Source organism: Capsicum annuum, chromosome 6 (genome assembly GCF_002878395.1).
Source record: "Capsicum annuum cultivar UCD-10X-F1 chromosome 6, UCD10Xv1.1, whole genome shotgun sequence".
NCBI lineage: Eukaryota > Viridiplantae > Streptophyta > Magnoliopsida > Solanales > Solanaceae > Capsicum > Capsicum annuum.
Genome location: NC_061116.1, coordinates 803,302 through 826,424, shown reverse-complemented (window position 1 = coordinate 826,424; position 23,123 = coordinate 803,302). Strand labels below are relative to the sequence as shown.

The 23,123-nt window shown below is 35.0% G+C and overlaps 3 protein-coding genes and 1 long non-coding RNA gene across 10 annotated transcripts; 2 read left to right on the top strand and 2 right to left on the bottom strand.

Moving 5' to 3' along the window:
* Nucleotides 1-1,529: 1,529 nt before the first annotated feature.
* Nucleotides 1,530-2,457, bottom strand: LOC107855106 (the record flags this gene model as incomplete). Its single annotated transcript, XM_047413383.1, is given in 1 exon segment — nucleotides 1,530-2,457. A coding segment is annotated over 1 exon segment (679 nt), but the record flags the coding sequence as incomplete, so codon positions are not given.
* Nucleotides 2,458-3,430: 973 nt separating this feature from the next.
* On the bottom strand, nucleotides 3,431-3,977 carry LOC124899204. The gene is made up of 3 exons (XR_007056320.1): nucleotides 3,860-3,977; nucleotides 3,662-3,684; nucleotides 3,431-3,553 (listed from the first exon to the last, which is right to left on the bottom strand). It is a non-coding gene; the product is annotated as an uncharacterized LOC124899204 (long non-coding RNA).
* Nucleotides 3,978-7,866: 3,889 nt separating this feature from the next.
* LOC107855148 (aspartic proteinase Asp1) lies at nucleotides 7,867-10,673 on the top strand. Of its 2 annotated transcripts, none has more exons than XM_016700154.2 (8): nucleotides 7,867-8,090; nucleotides 8,910-9,027; nucleotides 9,109-9,332; nucleotides 9,423-9,656; nucleotides 9,736-9,874; nucleotides 9,944-10,129; nucleotides 10,204-10,276; nucleotides 10,375-10,673. In XM_016700154.2, the coding sequence occupies exons 1-8, from the start codon at nucleotides 7,930-7,932 to the stop codon at nucleotides 10,461-10,463; spliced, it is 1,224 nt and encodes a 407-aa protein (XP_016555640.2). In that variant the 5' UTR covers nucleotides 7,867-7,929; the 3' UTR covers nucleotides 10,464-10,673. The 2 variants fall into 2 exon arrangements, with proteins under 2 accessions (XP_016555640.2, XP_016555639.2); XM_016700153.2 differs by having other exon boundaries at nucleotides 9,944-10,138.
* Nucleotides 10,674-15,692: 5,019 nt separating this feature from the next.
* LOC107855120 (magnesium/proton exchanger) lies at nucleotides 15,693-23,002 on the top strand. 6 transcript variants are annotated; one of them, XM_047413381.1, is made up of 10 exons: nucleotides 15,693-15,848; nucleotides 17,689-18,143; nucleotides 18,540-18,715; nucleotides 19,391-19,509; nucleotides 19,830-19,990; nucleotides 20,424-20,551; nucleotides 20,645-20,689; nucleotides 21,362-21,578; nucleotides 21,664-21,793; nucleotides 22,309-23,002. In XM_047413381.1, exons 2-10 carry the CDS (start codon nucleotides 17,756-17,758, stop codon nucleotides 22,604-22,606), a joined length of 1,662 nt encoding a protein of 553 aa, XP_047269337.1. In that variant the 5' UTR covers nucleotides 15,693-15,848; nucleotides 17,689-17,755; the 3' UTR covers nucleotides 22,607-23,002. The 6 variants fall into 6 exon arrangements, with proteins under 6 accessions (XP_047269337.1, XP_016555597.2, XP_016555601.2 ...); XM_016700111.2 differs by having other exon boundaries at nucleotides 20,642-20,689; XM_016700113.2 differs by lacking the exon at nucleotides 15,693-15,848 and adding an exon at nucleotides 15,929-16,117 and having other exon boundaries at nucleotides 20,642-20,689.
* The last annotated feature ends 121 nt before the right edge of the window (nucleotides 23,003-23,123 follow it).

Genomic DNA, 23,123 nt, shown 5'->3' with positions numbered 1-23,123 from the left:
CGGACTACGGCTACCACCAACTAGTTTCGGACTACGGCTACCACCAACTAGTTACAGACTACGGCTACCACCAGCTAGTTTCAGACTACGGCTACCACCAACTAGCTACAAACTACGGCTACCACCAACTAGTTACAGATTACGGCTATAAGGGCTATCACTAACTAGTTTCGGACTACGGCTACCACCAACTAGTTTCAGATTATGGCTATGAGGACTATCACTAACTAGTTTCAGACTATGACTACCACCAATTAGTTTCAGATTACGGCTTACTGCATAATTCACGATAGGAACAATCAAGGTGTACATCAGCTGGTTCGGACACTATAGCTATTTTTAAGAAAAGGACAATAGAACACCAAATTCAGTTTACAACTACCACCAACTAGTTTCAACTATGGCTACCACCAACTAGTTTCAGATTACGGTTTGTTGCGTAATTCACGATAAGCCAATGGGTGTGGTCCAGTGGTGAGAACCATGAGTTTCTCAGCGGGCAAAAAGACTAAAACTGATCTCTTTAATTCTACCTGCGCCTTGATGCGCAAAGCTATGAGATAGTTGTACTAGTGTAGTGGGAGCTACCAGGTACCCGTAGGAACAATCAAGGTGTGTATAAGCTAGTCCAGACACTACGACTACTTAAAACAAAAGGACAATGGAACACCGAATGCAAGATCGCAGGGCAAAAAGTCTAAAAAATGAATCTTTTTACATCTACCTACGCCTTGTTGCGCAAAGCTATGTGAGAGTTGTACTAGTGGGAGCTAGTATCCATAGGAACAGACCAGGTGCCTATAAGCTAGACGAGAAACTACAACTACTTAAAACAAAAGGACAGTGGAACACCAAATGCAAGATTGCAGGATATATACCTCCAAATTCGTCGCCCCAAAAAGAGACTCGTTGATCATCTTCCTCTTCATCAAACTCATCGCCATATCCAAACTCCGCATCTCCTCTATACCCTGGTTCACTCCCATACCCCGATTCATTCCCCAACCCCTCAAAATTCACATTACTCTCTTCCTTCTCCTTCCTCAAACTCCTAGCCGTTGTTGTAGAATTATTAACCACCTCACTACTACCACCATCCAACATCCAATGCATTATATCCCCACCACCACCACTATCACTACCACCATTAACAAACAATTCCCCACTTGAATCAGTCCCAACCCCAACATGAAAATCCGAACAAGTCTCATAAGCAGCCGAAGCCCCAGCAGAACACCACCACCTCCTATTCCCACTCCTATCACTACTCCTACCCGAAACTAACCTCGACCTACGTCATCTCCGCCTCTTCCCACAAAGTGGGGTCTTGGGACGGTATAGTGTACACAGACCTTACCGCACCTTAGAGGTAGAGGGGGTGTATTCGATCAACTCTCGACTCAAGGAAAAACAATCCAAAGCAATACAATAAGGAAGTAGCGTAAATAAAACAAGTAGTAAAACAACAGAAACTACAACAGAACATTATGATCATCGAGGTACCAAAAGCAAGATTGCAGGGCATATACCTCCAAATTCGTCGCCCCAAAAAGAGACTCGTTGATCATCTTCCTCTTCATCAAACTCATCGCCATATCCAAACTCCGCATCCCCTCTATACCCCGGTTCACTCCCATACCCCGATTCATTCCCCAACCCCTCAAAATTCCCCCCATTTTGCAACACATTCACATTGCTCTCTTCCTTCTCCTTCCTCAAACTCCTCCTCGTCGTCGTATTACTAACCACCTCACTACTACCACCATCCAACGTCCAATGCATTACATCCCCACCACCACCACTACCACTACCACCATTAACGAACAACTCCCCGCTCGAATCAGTCCCAACCGCAACATGAAAATCCGAACAAGTCCCATAAGCAGCTGAAGCCCCAACAGAACAACACCTCCTCCTATTCCCACTCCTATCACTACTCCTACCCGAAACTGACCTCGACCCACGCCTTCTCCTCCTCTTATTACCACATATATACTTCAAATTATCACATTTCTCATCGAATAAACTCAGCTTAGACATATCAAGAACAGCTGATTCAATTGTACTTGATCTTGTTCGATCTGATCTACATTGACGCTTACTGTGGACCCCACTTTTCGATGAATCGTAATCAATGCCTTTTGAATTAAAAGGGTTCCAAGAATTGAACTGATATGCACATGATTCAATCGAAGCTTTTGGTGACATTGCAAAAAAAACTTACCTTTGAATCAGCTTTCGCTCACCTCGATTTGAGGATATTTTTGGTATTTCAAATAACTTAACTATATAGTTTTCTGATTCAGTTTTTGCAAACCTGAACTAATTCTACGACATATTTATCACCTCCAATTTATAGTTTTTGGGTTAATTTTTATGCAGCCCAATTAATTTTGAGCAAAATTGAGCTAAGTTCCAGAACCATCTATGGATATTTGGGGTTGTGAATTAATTTATCTTTCGTTCTTTTATACTCACTTCCGTGTAACAATAACGGGTTATTATTGACTTATTCTACTTAGTCAAACTGTCCGTGGTCATAAAAAATATATATATAAATTTATTATATCTTTTAGGTATTTTAAAAAAAATAATTATAAACAATATAATTTGTATTAGTTCATGAATCTGAAAATACCACTAATATATTCTTGATTACACGTAATATTTCATCTTTACTCTCCTATTGCAAGTACAAATCAGAATAAGTTAAAAGTTTTAACTATTAGATTATTAAGCAATTAGGATAATTAAATTAGGATAACTCAAAACTTGTGTGAACTAAACATTAAAGGGCAAAACATGAGGTTCTTATAGTTCAAGTAGCGCCATACCTTTTGATTGGTGCTGAAATCAGAAATTTCACTAAGCGGGTTCAAAATATAAAGAGGTACATACACGAATAGATAAAAGAAGGTACAATATATATTTTATATATAGAGAAAAGATAATTTTAATTATGTTCAAACAATGTACGTTTTCATTTAGAAAATTTGGATGAACCCCTCAATGTACCTGGTTCTGCCCTACCTTCGATGAATTAATATTAACCAAATTAAATTGAGTAATTAGAGCACAAGTATCTCTGCGATAGAATGTAATAAAATATTTTTGTAGGTTAGAGCATATCAAATTTAGGAATTATAAATCTAATTAAAAGCAATATTTTTTAACAACATATTGAACTTGTATTGACATGTAATTGCAATAAATATATATATATATATATATATTCTTAGCCCATCTTATGTGGTTGTAGTTATTTAATTTGTATCCTTTATATTCGATCTTGTTCTTTATTCTTCCTAGAAAAATCCTGTTTCAAAAAAGGAAAGAACAAATTTCAACAAATGAAGAGATACCCCTAATCATTTGCATATACAGCTACCAACGAAAACTCAAATCAAAAGATATAACAACATACCCATTGAAATTTCAGAAGTGGGGTCTGGGGAGGGTATAGCGTGTCTATCTTGACACTACTCAGTGAAGGTAGAGATCCCAAATCATTGTAGAATCTAGTCAGATGTCAACTCCATCATATGAATCATTACTGCATAGAGACGCTTGAAAATTCAAAATGTAAAAAAATAATATTTTTTATGGCTTATGCCTTGCTAAGATTTAATCTAATTTATCAATAATGTCAAAAAAAGCTTACCTTTTCATATGCAGTACGTAGACCTGAAACAACAACAACAAACCAAAGAGGAAACATAACAAAAGAAAATAACATACTATGAAAACAAACACCAAGATAATATGAAAATAAGATAATTATATAGACAAAAAGATATTGAAAACATTAGAAAACCACAAATAATGCTTTATAAATGTGATAATCATTTTGTGAACTCACTGTGAATTTACACGTTGAAGAATCTTTATGCCTTGTTCTCTCTTTTCCTAAAGATTTTTTTTTTGTTGGATAGTTGATGATTTTCATGGATGCAGTAGGTGATGACCAAATAACTATATAGACTTATATATTACATTAATCTCGTAACTCATTTTTTCTTTATCTCCATAACTCCAGCCATATTTAATGAGTTTAGTTTATTATAATTAAAAGTATATGATTTAATGTGGCATTTCTATCCTCCGTTATTGTCTTTGTAAAAAGGAAGATCATCAATTTTTATGATAGAAATTGAAGAGCAAATAATTATTAATATGTTTTAATGTGTAATTTAATAAAAATAATTAAACTATTTAATATCTAATATACGGTAAACTAATAGGATGGAGGAGAAAAAAAATGCAAAAAAAGGAGAAAAAAGATAAAAATAAAATTAGAGACTTCTAAATCATGCCTCATAAGATTGGCTATTGATCTCTTTTATATAGAGAGAGATTGTTTGAATGCTTTAAAAATATATTGGATTCTCTAAAAATAATGTAAGTGCGATATTAAAAATAAAGAGTTTGTGCAAATTAAGACTTATCACTAGAGCTGTCAATACGGGTCGGTCTAGCCCATTCGAGCTACCCACACAAGTTTTGAGTTTGTGGGTCAAGTTGGGCTGACCCATGAAAATGATGGGCCAAAAAACACCAAACCCACACCATTACAGAAATTTTTGAATATTAATAAATATAAATATTACCAGACAATATTACATAGTGTTAGTACTTGTTAATTAAGTCTCCAACACCCCATTCCTAATATCAAAATTAAATAACTTTTGACATGATATCTTTCGAACCAAATAAAAATACCAATAAGCAATCTAAATAGTTGCATCTATTTGACTTACGGGCCGACCCACGGGCTAGCCCAACCCACATTGCTCAAACCTCATGGGCCACGGGCTTATACGGGTCGGGCTAAAAAGCCCTATTCTTAAATGAGCTGCAAAAACTGAAGCTCAACTCCATCAAATTACAGGTCAGGTTGGGACGGGTCCGACCCATATTGACAACTCTACTTATCACATAACTAAAAAAAAACAATGAATAGTAGAAGCAATTTAGTTTGCTATTTTAAAATATAATAAATTTCACGTTTTAAAAATACATTAGATAATAAATAATATTTAATAATAACGATAAAATAAATATAATATAGTAAATTATTAATCGATTTTTTAAATCAAACAAATATTGTTGGATGTTGACTTTAGTAAGATGGATAAGTAAAGACGAACAAAGGTACTAGTAGTTATGAAAGAAATAATTTTTTTCCTTTTTTAGTAGTAACTCTTTAATTTTACTAACTGGGGTTGTAGTGGAATGATAATTACTTTTTTATCCTTAATTAGAAGTTTTGAGTTCAAGTCCTTCTGAATACGAAGTTTCCTTTGTTAGGAAATATTTTATTTCGAAACGTGAAACATCCCAGCACGAATTTGAATCTAGTCAGGTTCCAATTCAAATATCAAAAACTAGATAGAAAAAAACTCTTTAATTTTAACATTTCACGTAATATGTTTAAGAGTATAAAATTTAAAATTTTAATATATTTAACGAATTGTTAAGACATAATACATAAACAGATATTAAACTTGACGATGGGATAGTGATGAATATATAAATTAATAAATATCAAAAAAGGAATAAATGGTAAGATAAATTAGATATTTATGAAAAAATAATGTTGGAAAGCGTGATTGAAAGTCTAAACTGAAAAATAAGTATTTTGACTTTGATAGCGCACGCCTAAAACAATCTCAACTTGATCTTAACTAACAACTAAATTATCCTAACTTATTTGAATTGCGTCTGACATTCAATGTTAATGTGATACATGAATTTTAAAGATATCTAAATAAACATTTTATAAATTAAAATGTTCAATGAATACCATGAAGAAGAAATAAAAGTTAAGCATATACTTATGTACTAGCTGTAATTTTATTTTAACATTACAAAATTCAAAAATATTTTATACTTTACATCAAATCAAAATTAAATAAATAAATTAAAATGAAGGGAATATTATTCTCTTTTTTTCAAAGTCAAAAATCTTGGCTAAAATGCTTTGAATTTTCAGCCACTAATTTTATAGTAGTAGTTTGGAAATAGGACACATGGCAAAATACTAGTAGTATCTTACTATTTATGTATTTCCTCAATTTAATTTTATTTGATTCTCATAATAAAAACATATTTTTTTAAACTTCTCCACTTTAACAAATCACAATTTGTTTTTGTTAACAACAAATAATGATATATTTAGTGTAATTTCACAATTAGAATCTGAGACATGTGTGCGGATCTTAGCCTATCTTGAGAGATAGAAAGTCAATTTTCAATGATATTGCTTTTATTATTAAATAATTATATAAATAAATTCGATGCCAAATCAATATAAATCAAATATAATAGAATAGAATGTTAAAAATATCAAATAAAAAATTAGATAGACATTTATATAGAAGTTTTTACCTATTATTGCCTATTTTTAGGATTATCCACAAAAACAAGTCAAAAAAATTGGAAAAAGTGGATTAGGATAATTATTTATTAACCCTACTTTAATGAAATCCATTTAATTGTAGTTGGTTTCTAGTTAGCTATAAATTGCAATATTAATAATGTTACTAAAAAAATGTGATATTCTTGAATATTTGTATTACTTATAAATTTTTTGTTTGTCTATTACAGTCTATTAGATAATTGATATTGTTCATTAATATTTTCTTAATATCAAATTATTTATTATGACTTCTAAAAATATTTTGTTTCAAATTATTTGTTATTTTATAAATTTACGATGGAATTAATCGTTTTTTAATTTTATTTTTTATAGTAATTGTTCATAAAGGCTGCAAGCATTTCATTTATAGGAAAATATTGTATCTTAAGATATAAATATGAATAAAATAGTTGAAAAATATTCATAACTAATATTTTTTAAAATGTGAAATTAGATTAAAAAAAATTTGCATGTAGGATGGAGTGATTACTTAGCTTTTTACCCTAAATAATAATGCATTTAAGAATTTGGAATAAGATTTCTTCCATTGTATTTAATATATACTTTTTTTTGTTTCTATTTATGTGGTAATATTTGAATGTGAGAGTTAAAATTTTAAATTCAATCGTGGATTCAAATATTGAATCTTTAAATGTTTCTGAAATGAAATTTATATAGCTGAAACTATGTTAAAAAAAGTTATAAGTTGAAATACTTAATAATTTAAAATATTAAACCAAATATATAAAAAATTTGCTTTACTCAAAAAATTTGAACAATGTTATATAAATTGAGCCATTTAGTAGATTTATTTATATAAGCTCATAATGTTATATATAAATATATAATCATACCGAATAATTAGGATATCGAATTAATCGAATGTATTAATATCGAGGAGAAATTAAGAGATGGAATAATTCTGAATTATTTAACTGACTTTACAAAATAAAATAGTCGAAAAATTAACACAACATGAATTTTATAATATAACCGATTGAATCGTATCATTTGACGCCTCTACTTTTAATAATAATACTAATATAATATACATGTTTTGTACGTGTATATTATGTCAATCAATAAAGCAAATATATAAGATGAATAAAATTATTAATAGGGAGTACAAAAGACTAGTAAGTAAATACAAATATATAAATAAATTCAAAGACCCAACAACCAACCAATTTTCAAGAATCTCAACAAGCAACCCCCACCCCCACTCCACCACCCTCACCCACCCACCCTCCCCCCCCCCCCACCCCACCCCCCCCCACCCCCCCCCCACCCCCCTCCCCCCCCCCCCACCCCCTACCCCACCCCAACCCTAAAACAATAGTGCTCCATTTTTATTAGTATATATATATATATATATATATATTACATGTTCTAAGTTAGTCTCACCAAGTCTTCTCTATTTTAAAAAAAAAAAAACATTTTAAATTTTTTTTTTTGTTGTTGTTGTTGTTGATTTTTGAGACATTTATTTTATCTTTAATTTTAACAAAATTATGAAAGGAAAATGGGAAGTACCACTTTGGGTTATATCAATGTTGTACATTCTGCTTTTATGTGGGAACTTTCATCGTTGTAATTCTATGTGGCTATGGAATCGACGTTCGTATTTTGGTACTATGGTTTTTTCCCTTGATGGAAATGTCTATCCTAAAGGGTATTTTCGTAATCTTAATGCATGTATTTTGAATTTTTTATAAAATTTGATCGAAGACGATTCAAAATAAGAGTTACTATATTTTTTTTTTATGTTAATTTAAAACTTTGGTTGATTTATATTCACTACCATTTTACAATAATATGTATTTTCACACTCGATATGCACGTTGTAAAATTTGTTATCCTATACTCTTAGATAATATGGATACTATATTCCGATTTCCGGTAGTATGAATTTTCAGACAGAATATACACGTGCAACACACGTGCGATGGAGCTGGTGTTCGTCTGTTTCAGGGTTTCTATTTTACATAAATACTCTGATACTATATCTCGTAAACTTCCAAGAATCTCAACCAAATAACGTTCTGATTTTATTTTGAGACTGGTTACGAAACTTGTTTGAACTCGATCAAGCTCAGGTTGGCTTGACTCGATATTATAACAAGTTTCAATGAGTTTGACCTACCTCGATATTATAATAAGTTTCGATGAACTCAATACGATTGGATTCGACTCACTCTATTTACGCGTAAATAAATAAAAAAATTATGGACCCCATACAATCTAGGAATCTCCCCCACCCCCACTCCACCCCACCCATGCACAAAAAGTCATGTTGAATATTTATATCACCATCCACTATTTAATTTGTGTTGTGATTTTCATAGTATTCATGTTGCAATGTATATATAAACTGCGTTTAGTTGACGGTATAAATTTATAATGTAATCTTATAATCCAAGGTAGATAAAATAATTTCAAGTTTGATAGTATAAGACGAGATGTTGATATATGATGTTCGTTTAATATGCAGGGACTATCAAGCGACGCTGAATGTAGGCCAACCTCCGAGACCTTACTCTCTCGACATAGACACGGGTAGTGATCTCACTTGGCTCCACTGTGGTATACAAGGCGCGAAATGTCTTCCGGTTAGTACTATTCTTCTTGTTACATCTATATGTTCGTTTTTTCTAGATACGCTGAAAATGTATCTGTATATGATGTTGCAGGCTCCTCATAGTCCTTACAGACCGAATAATAATCTTGTCAAGTCTAACGACCCCATATGTGCATCCATACAGTTGCCTGCGAACCAACCCCCTCGCGAACCTGACCAATGTGACTACGAGGTTGTGTATGCAGATCATTGTTCATCGTTGGGAGTACTGGTGAGAGACGTATTTCCATTAAAATATACCAATGGTAGCGCGGTTGTTCCTCCTCTGGTGTTCGGGTAAGTAACTTAAAAGTTCGTACCCTCAACAACACAGAATGTTATACTTTACTTGTGATATTCATGACGAGCTTGACTTGCCTAATGTAGTTGTGGGTACGATCAAGAGGTGCCAGCCTCCGCGCATGCACCTTTTACTGACGGAATTCTCGGTCTAGGAAGTGGAAAAGCGAGCGTAGTATCACAGATGAGCAGCATGGGACTTATCCGTAATGTAATAGGTCACTGCTTAAGCGGCCAAGGCGGAGGTTTTCTTTTCCTCGGAGATGATGTTGTTCCCTCTTCCGGGATTGTTTGGGCACCTATTGTACGTGCACCTTCAGAGTATGTTCTGTATACTGTTCGCTCGCGCTTTTGTATGTTGAAGATGTGAACGAATAACTGTGTATCGCTGTCATTTCAGGAAACACTATTCTTTGGGACCGGCTGATGTACTGTTAGGTGGACAGGCAACCGGAATAAAGAGTCTACCGATGATTTTTGACAGCGGAAGTACCTTTACATACCTCAATTCCGAAGCTTACAATACTTTGTTGTCGTTGGTAAGATGAGAAAAAACAATGTATATCGCCTTTCTGGCTTAGGACTTATGTGATGCTGTTGAGTTTCAGATCAAGAAAAACATAGACCCGAAGAAGCTGGTTGATGCAGTGGACGAAAAGGCCTTACCTGTCTGCTGGAAAGGACCGACACCTTTCAGATCCATCGATGAAGCCAACAGCAATTTCAAGTCATTAACAATTAGTTTCACGAGCGCTAGGAATGTTCAGCTTCAACTGACTCCCAAGTCTTATCTTGTTCGTACTGTAAGTACCTTATAATTTGCTGCTTGTTGAATCTGATCAAATGCTGATCCTTCTTATCCTCTCAGGATAGTGGCAATGTATGCCTCGGCATATTGGATGGTACGGAGGCTCATTTAGGAGATGCGAATCTCATCGGAGGTAAGACACAACGAGGCACAGTGTCACATTTTCTCCGAGGAGGGCATTAGTTTTCGGATCCCACATCATAACTTGTTTTTTCGCGTGTATATATGCAGATATATCTATGTTGGACAAACTCGTGATATACGATAATGAGAATCAACGGGTAGGATGGATTCCGTACAACTGCAACAGGATTCCATAGTCGTCATTGCAACTGCACAGGACCTCACCGGAAACCATTTTTGTTATTGTATCGACAGCGTATATCATGTATACAACTGAAGATTTTGGTGAAATATCAGAGGAAGAAGCAAGTAGAAAGTATGTTAGTATTGTAAGCATACAAATGTTATACAAAATTCACTTGTAATCAAATAATAGAATATATAATAGCAGCCTCTTTATCTACATATATGTATATCTATTACAACGTAAAGCGAGGAGTTGAGTCTGAACTGACAAACTGAAGTCACTTTCGTTAACTCTAACAAATGTAAATAGAAGACAAATGTGTATCTTATATAGGGTTAAGTCTACATACACCACTTTACTAGGCCCATCAAATATATGTAGCGTGAACGACAAAATACCAACGATCACACTATGACTCGTCGCAAATTTATGGATAGAGTTTATCCCGAAATTATTTTTCTTTATCTCTTCTACCAAACGAACCCTAAAGAGATTATCTCAAAATAATTTATTAATTATCACCCTAGTCATTCAATACAAATAATTGATTATTATTATTTTCATACTATATAGCCTTAATATTAATGAAGAATGCATGACATTTAAGAAGAACCAATCAATCTACTTTTATTAAATGAGAATAGTTTATTTAAATTATACCTTACATTAATTATTTTCTTAATGAACATAAAATAAGCTAAAAGTCACAATTAAAATTAGAGGTAGGGAGTAATAATCGAGATTAAATTTGATTACACTAAAGTGATAAATACTGCTTCATTTTTAATAAGGTTCGAGCCTTCGGAATAGAGTCATATCTGATTATAACGAGTGCTTAACTCTTAAATTGCGACTTTCCAACGTGAATCCAATTTGGAAAACTTTCCGTTAGCTAATTGAAATAAGTCGGGCCTCAAAACGATTACTGAATCAGAGGGAGAGTCTTCACCGTCAGCTCAAAGTGGAACTTTTTGACGTGAATTCAAATTAATCCGACTCAAAAAATAAGCTTGGGAAAACTTTTTAAAGCGAATCAGAATTAGTCTGAGGGATACCACACACTAGTTGACAAATCAAGAAAATAAAAAATACTAGATCTTTGTCCATGTCATGTTTCACATGACCAATTGATGCATGAAACATACGGGTGTGAATCGGTCGGTTCGATTCGGTTTTATATATTATTGGTTTGATTTATCGATTTTCGATTTTTAAATATACTAAACCATTAACCAAACTAATAAGATATTTTTTAGCGGTTTTTAATCCTTAACGGTTCAATTTTCGATTTAACCGATAAGAAAATACTCATAAAATAAAAATAGTGGTAGCTAATATGAAAATATATATAATAATAATAATATATTAAAAGTGTGAAGACCTTTGGAAAAGTAATTTGAACTTTTTACCCTTCATTAAAAGACTCTTCTTTAGACAAAATTATCTTTTCACTATTTTTTAATTTATTATTTAATTATATTTTATTATATTAACTAGACTTCCTAAAATATGTGGGGCTCCTAAAATTTATGGTAGAAAAATTAATTAATATTTTTCTTTCGACTAGACTTTCTAAAATATATGAGACTCCTAAAATATATGGTAGGAGAATTAATTAGTATTTTCCTTTCTACTGTTCAAATAGAAAAATACTCCTAAAACAGGACTCGGTTAATGAAATATTTCTATAAATATTGAGATGTACGTTAAACTAGAGAACAAACCGGTTTGCCTATTGAGAGAATAAGATTGATGTTCATCTAACTTGATTCGATTGCAAGTCTAGATTGGTGGATGCTTGATTTTCTAACCCTCGACTTATTTGTTTTCATTCAAAATCATTCTTTAGGGTCAAGATTTTCTCTCTATCAAGAATTAGTTAGATCAAAATTAAAACTTTGTGATCACTATTATATTCTTTTTATAGTTTACAGGTCGTAGATGAATGTCGGTTGATTTTGAAGAATTTCTTGTGTAAAGGTTAGGTTTAATTGTATTGTTTTGATATCTTTATTATCTTGTTGTTTTATTTTAATTTACAGATACTAGATGAATGTGACTCGGCTTTGAATTTTTTTTAGGTAAAGGTTAGGTTTAATTGTATTATCATAATATCTCTATTATTTTATTATTTTGTGTTAGTTTATAGTTTGTAGATGAATCTCGATCAAGTTTGAGAATTTTTTGTGTGTAAAATTTAAGTTTAATTGTATTGTTTTGATATCACTTTTATCGTATTATTTTGTTGCAGTTTACAGGTGATATATAAATATTGGTCGGCTTTGAGAAATATTTGTATGTAAAGGTTAGGTTTAGTTGTATTATTTTGATATCTCTATTATCGTATTATTTTGTTATTGTTTACAGGTGGTAGATGAGTGTCGGACAACTTTGAGAAATTTTGTGTGTAAAGATTAGATTTAATTGTATTATTTTGATGTCTCTATCACTGTATTATTTTGTTGTAATTTACAGATGATAGAAGAATGTTGATTGACTTTTAAAAATATTTTTGGTAAAGATTAAGTTTAATAAATAAATTCTCCATTTTTACAAGCTCAAAAAATATTAAATTTAATTATTATATTCATCTTTATTATTTAAATCAATATCGTATTTAATGTAATGTTTGAACTCTTAAAGTGAGGTACACACGCAAGGCGCGGACACCTAAACTAGCATATATATATATTCTTATTGGGTTATCGGTTTACCCAATAACCCAATAAGAAAAAATCAAACTGAACCAATAACCCAATAATTTTTTTTATAAAATCATTAAATAATCGTTAACCCAATAACCCAATAACAATAAACCAATAACATTTTTATCGGTTCGATTTATCGATCGACTCGATTTTCGCACACCCTAATGAAACATCATGTCATGAAATAGTAAGTTTAGTAGCTTCCCTTTACATGTACGTGGTGCAAATGCTTACACACCTTCCCCTGCAAATTTTTGTCTTGTGACTAACATCATTGGCTTGAGATCACGGGTTTACGTCTTGGAAACATCATCTGACAGAAATGTAACATAAGGCTGCAAGGTTGGGCCCTTCTTCGAATCCTACACATAACGGGAGCTTTAGAGCATCGGACTGTCCCTTACTATAAATGATGAGGAGGGTTGTTGAAGGTTCGTCGGAAATCGTCTCTCTACCCCATAAAGGTGGAAATAAGACTGACTACATCTTATCGTCTTTGGTATTTTAGGGGTCGTTTGGTATACTGCTCGGAATAAGTAAGGATATTTCATGAGATGAGATATTCTTATTTTATCCCTCCCTCGTCATAGATAAGGGTGCGCATTCGGTTTGGTATTTTTAAAGTTTGGGTTCGGTAATCGGTATTTGAACATAGATACCACATACCATATTTATAAACATCAGTTCGCTAGTTCGGTAAATTAAACTTCAGTTCGGTACGATATTTGGTAATCCCATATTAAAGTTGGAGATGTGCAAATGTACGTTTAAACTTCAAAGAGTATATTTATAGATACTCTATTTAGTATTCTTTTTGTTGCTTTTTACGAATATATTACCAAGGTCCAAAAGATTTTTTGGAATGACTAGTACTATTGTCTATTGGGTTGGGTTAGACATATATATATTCGATATTCGGTAAATACCGAATACCAAACGGTATTAATATCTTGTACCAAATCCAATTCCAAATACCGAAATATTAAAATTTTACTCCCAAATACCATACCAAATACCGAATACCAATTACCAATTTTTTTAGTTTGGTTCGGTAATTCGATATTTGGTATTTTATGCCCAACCTTGGTCATAGAAAATAGTTTCGGGATTAAGTAACTCCTTCTACCAAATTTGGGATAAAATTAATCTCAAGCTTTATTCCAGAAATATTTTTCTTATTCCTTCTACCAAACAACCCCTAAAGAGATTATCTCAAAATAATTAATTAATTATCACCCTAGGCATTCAATATAAAAAATTGATTATTATTTTCATATTTAGCCTTAATATTAATGAAGAATGCATGACATTCAAGAAGAACCAACGCGAACCTAAATTAATCTGACTCTAAAATAAGTTATGAAGAAGTTTTCGAAGTGAATCTGAATTAGTCGAGTTTCAAAGTGAGACACCACATACTAGTTGAAGGGTGTATTGTACGCAGTCGTCTTAACTTGCATTTTTGCTCGAGGCTGTTTCCAAGGTTTGTACGCGTGACCTTCTAATTATATGGCAACAACTTTACCCGTACCCAGGGGTGGACCTACATTGATTTTTTGGGTGCTCCGACACTCAGTAAACTCGACGCGGAATAAGTATAAAGTTACATAGAAAATATGCAAAAATAGGTATAAAAAATATAAAAGCACACACTAAAACAAAAAGTTGACTAGGTGCACTAGCATTAAGATTGATTTTAAGGCTCTTCACTAAAAGGGACATCTCGAGTTCGAACCTTGTTGAGATAATTTTTTATTTTTTTCCAGCTTTTTAATTTTTTAAGAACCCATAATCCTTAAATCCTGGGTCCGCCACTGCCCTTACCCCAAGGACTCCAAAATCAATTTTCAAGAATTTTTCAAAGTGAATATGAATTAGTCGAGTCCCGCTTTTATTTTTTTCCAGCTTTTTAATTTTTTAAGCATCCACAATCCTTAAATCCTGGGTCTGCCACTGCCCGTACCCCAAGGACTCCAAAATCAATTTTCAACAAATTTTTGAAGTGAATCTGAATTAGTCGAGTCCCGCTTTTATTTTTTTCAATTTTTTAATTTTTTAATTTTGTAAGCCCCCACAATCCTTAAATTCTAGGTCCGCCACTGCCCGTACCCCAAGGACTCCAAAATCAATTTTCAAGACATTTTTGAAGTGAATCTGAATTAATCGAGTCCTGATTTTATTTTTTTTCCAATTTTTTAATTTTTTAAGCCCCCACAATCCTTAAATTCTGGGTCCGCCACTGTCCGTACCCCAAGGACTCCAAAATCAATTTTCAAGAAATTTTTGAAGTGAATCTAAATTAGGCGAGTCCCGATTTTATTTTTTTTCCAATTTTTTAAATTTTTAAACACCTACAATCCTTAAAATCTGGATCTGCCACTGCCCGTACCCAAGGACTCCAAAATCAATTTTCAAATTTTTTTTAAAGTGAATTTGAATTAGTCGAGTAGCAAAGCGGGGTACCACATACAAGTTGACAAATCAATCAATCAAGAAAATAAAAAATAATACATCTTTGTCTATGTCATGTGTCACATGTGTCATGACCAATTGGACACTCCTAAATTAATTGTCTTACAGATAACAAAAACTCCTATACATTTTCTTTAATTGGCTATACACAAATTAATTCAAGATTCCATTTTTATCATTTTTTGTCCAAAATGGATAATTCAAAGTTGTATATGGTAAGTTCTTGACCAACCCATTTTGTGCAAATCTTGGAAATATGTAGTTTATTTATTTTATTATTATTATTATTATTGATATTGTGGTGTTCGAGTCAGTTTGCGTGCAATTATTGATGTAGTAATGTTTTTTTGTCTTACCATTTTTTCATTTTACTTGTGTTCCAACAATCTTGGAATGAATGGCCATAACTGGCTAAACACAAATTAGTTCAAGATCCCATTTTTATCATTTTTGGTCCAAAATGGATAATTCAAAGTTATATATGGTAAGTTTTTGACCAACCCCATTTTCGCAAATCTTGGATCTATTGTAAATTCATCAGTTTTTTTCTCTTACCCTTTTAATGTTTTACTATTGTGTATAGCATTCTTTTATTATATGTGTTATTTCATTTTGTTTGTTGTTTTTGTCTTTTCTATTATTGTTATTTGTCCTGAGTCGGGTCTATGGAAACAACCTTTCTACTTCGTCTGTGGTAGTGGTATGGACTGCGTACACTTTACCTTCCATGGACCCACTTTGTGGGAGTACATTGGGTATGTTGTTGTTGTTGTAATTGTTTTGTTTCTTTTATTAACTAGTGGTGTGCTACCATATTTTGTTGTTTGTTTCTATGTTCTTTGCTTGTTATACTGGTGTTTGTCCTGAGTCGGGGTCTATTGGAAACAACCTTTCTACATCTGAGGTAGTGGTATGAACTGCGTACACTCACTTTGTGGGAATACGTTGGGTTTGTTGTTATTTTCTGTTTCACTTGTATTCCAACAATCTTGGAATCAGTGCCATGGTGTTTTATGTGCATTTCTTTCTTTTTTCTTTTATTGAGCAAAAATTGATTCATTTTAAGCTATGTATTAGAAGTCAACTTTCAAATGTGTATTGTGTAGCTTATTTTTGTTGTGTGCTTTTAGGTTTTTGTTTGTTTGTTTGATCAGTACTGTTATCTGTCCTGAGCCAGGATCTATCGAAAATAGCCTATCTACTTTATCTGAGGCAGTGGTATGAACTACATACGTACATTTTACCCTCCCCAGACCTCACTTTGTGGAAATACACTGGGTATGTTGTTGTTGTTGTCACTGTCGAAAAGCGAAACATGATAGCTGATTTGAAATGGAGGGAATGCAAAATTTGCTTCCTTTTGAGCTATATTTTGGAAGTGAATTTTCACTGAGTTGTAATTGAATTGGAGCCTTGGAGTAACTGGTAAAGTTGCTGCCATGTGATCAGGAGGTCACGGGTTCAAGCCTTGGAAACAACCTCTGGGAGAAATGCAAGATAAGACTGCGTACGATACACTCTTGTGGTGGGGTCCTTCCCCAGATACTGCGCATAGCGGTAGCTTTAGTGCACCGGGCTGTCTTTTTTTGTAATTGAATTGGGATTTGGCTGTAGAGATGTCCTAGTTTTGTTCACTTTCTTTTCTCCTAAATTTGTGTTAAGATGTATATTAATCATTGAAGTTAAGCCATGGGGCAATGAATTGGATTGTAGCTTAAGTGTTCCTAATTCTTTAGTATTGCTACAATAACAACATACCGAGTGTAATCCCACAAGCGGGGTCTGGGGAGGGTAGGATGTACGTAGACCTTATCTCTATCTTTGCGGGGTAGAGAGGTTGTTTCCGATAATTCTTGAGTATTGCTACAATAACAACATACCGAGCGTAATCCCACAAGTGGGGTCTAGGAGAGTAGGATGTACGTAAACTTTCACCTCTACCTTTGCGGGGTAGAGAGGTTGTTTCTGATAATACTTTTTGCTTGACGTAATGAGTACTGTATTAAGATTGACATTTGACTTTAATGGTCAACAACTGTTGTACACAAATGGCAGGTTCGCATCCATCGGAAAGAATAATCCTTCCGGGGATTGAACTGTGAAGGGAAAAATAGTTATCGAGATGGCCTCGCTGGGTAACTATACCGCTGATCGTGGACATTCAACTATTCTTCGACGTGAAAAATGTGATGCCTATTTGCTTATCCATCTGGAAACTGTACTTGGTGAAGGCTTTCGAACGTTCTTGTACTTTTTGGGTCTTGCCTATTGTTTTATAGGATTGTCAGCTATAACTGCTCGGTTTTTCCGGTCCATGGAGAGTGTTGTTAAGCATAGTCGGACTGTAGAGACGATAGATCCTCTCACAAACACGAAAATAGTCAAAAATGAAAAGGTGTGGAATTACACAATTGCAGATATCACTCTACTAGCATTTGGAACCAGCTTTCCGCAGATCTCGTTGGCTACAATTGATGCAATACAAAATGTTGGAAATTTGTATGCGGGAGGTTTGTTCTGTTCTGCGTTATAATCTTTATTTAGCATTTACTAAGTTGCTCGGACTCTCCAAGAATGTTGCCACACCCGTGTCAGATCCTTAAAAAATGCACTACTTTTGAAGGATCCAATACACACTCGATGACATTTTGGAAGAGTCCAAGCAACATAAATGATTTATGACATCTGACGAGGATGCACTTTGAAGTATTATCTTTTCCGTTTCTATAATCTCTTTTGAGAAGATAGAACGCGAGAACCTGATTTCTGTCGGAAAATTTTTGCTCGTACCTGTTGTTATAGCATTTATGTATAATGCACCATTTCTACTAGATACCGGAAAATTGCCTGAATCTTGACATCCGTTATCTTGCTAATATACCCTTACAACGATTTGACTTGGCCAGGTTTAGGTCCGGGAACCCTTGTTGGTTCTGCTGCTTTTGATCTATTTCCGATACATGCTGTTTGCGTTGTGGTTCCTAAAGCTGGAGAATTGAAGAAGATATCGGATATTGGAGTCTGGCTTGTCGAGCTCTTTTGGTCGTTTTGGGCCTACATCTGGCTGTATATAATCTTAGAGGTTATCTACTCACATTGCTTCGTTAAAATTCACCTATTTGGTTTTGACTCGTTCCTAGCTATGGGTTTTCTGTGTGATTCTTTCTCTGCGAGAAACCGTCTACTTTGTTGGTCTTCTTGCACTGCTTTGGGCACATAAATTATATGCAGTCTTGACCTAAGTTGCTCGGATTCTCCAAAAATGTGGCTGCTCCTGTGTTGGATCCTTCAAAAATACACTTTTTTGGAGGATCTGACATGCTTTGAAGAGTCCGAGCAATGTAGGTCTAGACTAATCACCCAGGTGGCTGGGTGTACTTGATTGACTTAATTCGAGAGTTTTTGTGTTAACGAACTATTGGATGAACCTAAACCATCACGCTGCTACTTATCGATACTTAATGCTGTTGAAACCTGCAAACTAACCTTCGTCTCTAGTTATATCATGGATATGACATAATCTTTGTATACGACATGACTTTATTCTAAAGAATTTCTCCACACGTATGGAAGGAAGGACCGCACAAGATATGCCGGTGAACTCGTAGATGAATGTTAATCATGAATTATAAACTTGTATGATCTTGAAACTCATTTTCTTCTACGTCAAGACTACGAAACTGATGATAAACTGTTGTGTTTTTCCTCATCTGATGATAAACTTCTATCATGTTCCTGAATATTATTTACTTTGTAGGTGTGGACTCCAAATGTTGTAACTTTGTGGGAGTCGCTCTTAACGGTGTTGCAATTTGGGCTATTGCTGATACATGCCTATGCACAGGACAAGCGTTGGCCCTATTTGTCCCTTCCTATGTATGTATTACGTTTATTATCATAAATTTTTAGCGTCGCCATTCTCTAGTTGACGTTTGTTTCAGCTTGTTTTCATTTTCTTATATGGGAAATAGTCTGAAGGGGAGCCTTGGAGTAACTCCATGTGACCAGGAGGTCACGGGTTCAAGCCTCGGAAACAGCCTCTGGTAAAAATGCAAGGTAAGGTAAGGCTGCGTACAATACACCCTTGTGGTAGGACCCTTCCCTGACACTGCGCATAGCGGTAGCTTTAGTGCACCGAGCTACCCTTTATATGGGAAATAGTCTAATTTGTGCGTTGTATACTTTCAACCGTTTAGAGAAAGAGACGAGAGACCAGTGGAGTGGGTGCCTGTTGAGGTTGTTAAATATAGTCCTCTCAACAAGGTTCATGATCGACACTCGGAAGCATCTCAAGTTGGCGAAGAAGAAAATAGCGGAATCGTTGATATTTTCTCCATTCATTCAGGAGAGGGGACAGGTAATTTGAAGAAACGTCGCTTTGTTTTACCTGCGATATCCATATCTTCCCCGTTTATGTGATACAATTTCATTAGGTACAACGTTTAGAAAGCTAATTCGGAATATGTTTATATTAGTCAGAGTAAATAAAAATAGTGAAGTGAATGAGATAAGCATCCAGTTTCGTACCTCCTCGAACTATGGCGAAAGTTGCTACGATACACTCCAACTTTATAGGGGTCCTATTACCTCCCCAAACTCAATTTTAGCGTATTTTTATCACCATTTTTAACTGACATGGCATCTTTATTACATAAAATGGGGGCCACGTCAGCTAAAAAGGTTGACAAAAGGTGTCACGTCAGCTAAAAAGGTGCCACGTCAGTAAATAATATTGAGAGAAACAATATGATCATCGTTCTGCATGTAACTTTGGTCTTTTGTAACAACAGGCCATTTTTATCAAAACTTAGCAGATGGAGATATCACTGAATCTTCCACCTCGAATAGTGGCAATATCATTCCTGAAGAATCTGATATCGTCTCAATTTGGAAACACCAATTTGTGGATGCTCTTATGGTACTGTTTTCTTGTCGTGTTATAATATGTTTCTTCATTTAATCTCACAGTGTCGGAGATTAACTGGTAAAGTTGCTGTCATGTGACAAGGAGGTCACGGGTTCAAGCCTTGGAAACAACCTCCGGCAGAAATGTAAGGTAAGACTGCGTACAATACACCCTTGTGGTGGGGGCCCTTCCCCGGACCCTGCGCATAACGGGAGTTTTAGTGCAGCAGGCTGAAATATTTTTAGTGTCGGAGATATTACTCTGATGCAAACTGTCATGTGTATGTGTTATCGTAGAAGCAATTCTCACTTTCTATAGCTACTGAGACTCCTTTGCTAAATGTCGAGGCGATAGATTCTCCATTCGACTGTGCTATGTTAACTGGAAAACGACAAAATGTTGCACCCAAGGGTGTTGCGTAGTTGTCCACTAAGTGGTGGGTAGAATTACCCGGTACCTGTGTTGGTTGGAGATAACGGGCACCCAATGGAACAATTGAGGTCTAAGCGAACACAACTGTTACCCGAAAAAAAAAGAACAAAATGGTCGAACCTCTTTGAGAGTCCATAATTACGTCACTCGCGCTACATTATGATCACGTGGCCTCCGAAACTGAGTCCAAACACATAAGTAGACCTGGAAAGAGGGTGCGTGTATAAAGCTTAACACGTAGCGCTACTATAATGTCATTCATTTGATAGTTCATTCAATATAATCCGACTCAAATTCGGACTGTTACTTTTAGGATTTACAGTAACATTCCTTTCCTGTTCCACGCCCTCGGCTTGATGGATTAACGGGGTTGTTTGTAAATCTTTTCAGTTGGAAAGTGCAGAATCCCAAAAACTGAATAATATATACCTACGCGTTGCAAGAATTTTCTGGCAGTCACTTCTTCTACCGTGGAAGTTTCTTTTTGCGTTTGTGCCACCGTATCAGATTGCCCATGGATGGATTGCTTTCATATGCTCTTTGATGTTTATAAGCGGAATAGCTTATATTGTAACAAAGCTCACCGATTTGATAAGCTGTGTTACAGGTTTTTTTAATCCTTTGTTTAGATTAAACGTTCTTATGCCTATATGCTTCGCTTGACTTAACAATGTACCGCAATGTACTTGCAGGAATAAATCCTTACGTCATCGCTTTCACAGCTTTGGCGAGTGGAACCTCGTGGCCTGATCTTGTGGCCAGCAAAATTGCTGCTGAACGGCAGCTTACAGCCGACTCTGCCATCGCTAACATTACCTGCAGGTTTCTTCATCAACCAACTATATCCTTAATCTATTATGTATTTAAGTTAATAGAAGGCGTGCCGGGGGTCTATCGGAAACAGCCTCTCTACTTCATCTGAGGTAGTGGTATGGACTGCGTACGCTTTACCCTCCCCGGGCCCCACTTTGTGGGAATATACCGGGTATGTTGTAGACGGCTGCCGAGGGTCTATCGAAAACAACCTCTCTACTTCATCTGAGGTAGTGGTATGGATTGCGTACACTTTACCCTCCCCGAACCCCACTTTATGGGAATACACCGGGTATGTTGTAGACGGCTGCCGGGGGTCTATCGGAAACAACCTCTCTACTTCATCTGAGGTAGTGGTATGGACTGCGTACACTTTACCCTCTCCGGACTCCACTTTGTGGGAATACACCGGATATGTTGTTGTTGTTGTAGAAGGCATGCCAAGTCCATAGTGATTTAGCAAATTACTTTCATGTTTATCGTGGTTTTCGCTTACATTTCATCGTTCTTCTTTATCCTTGTAGCAATTCGGTGAACATCTACATAGGCATCGGCGTACCATGGCTCATCGACACACTGTACAACTACATCGCATACAGGGAGCCGCTACGAATAGACAACGCAGAAGGACTAAGTTTCTCTTTGCTTGTTTTCTTCTCGACTTCGGTAGCCTGCATCGGTGTTTTGGTGTTTAGGCGGCTTACTATCGGTGCTGAGCTTGGCGGTCCACGAGTTTGGGCATGGGTGACTTGCATATTCTTCATGTTGTTATGGCTTATATTTGTTGTGCTATCTTCTCTCAGAGTTTCCGGTATCATATGACAATCTGAGTCTGATGGTCGGAAATCTCCCGAGGTAAGGGTAAGTTTTGCGTTCATGCTACCTTCTCCAGACCCTGCTTGTGGGACTACATTGGGTATGCTGTTGTTGTTGTATTGTATAGATATATGGATATTGAACCGAGACGAGCTTAAATGGATATTGTATCGTAGTTTCTTATACTCATAGTACTGATGGTCGGAAACAACCTCGCTATCTCCCGAGGTAGGTATAAGGTCCGCGTACACGCTACCTTCTCCAGACCCCAATTGTGGGACTACATTGGGTATGCTGTCGTCGTTGTATTGTATTGTATTTTATTGATGGATGGACTAAACCACTGTTTCGTATACGAAACACAAATATATATATATGAGAAATCAACATTCAAATCCTAAATCCGCCTCTAATCCTCGAGACACGATTCTTGATCCTATGTCTTTTTTTTTTTTTTCAGTGTTGACTAAACGACTATTTCCGTCTATCAACAACGGCAAATACAATATGGGTATACCAAGTT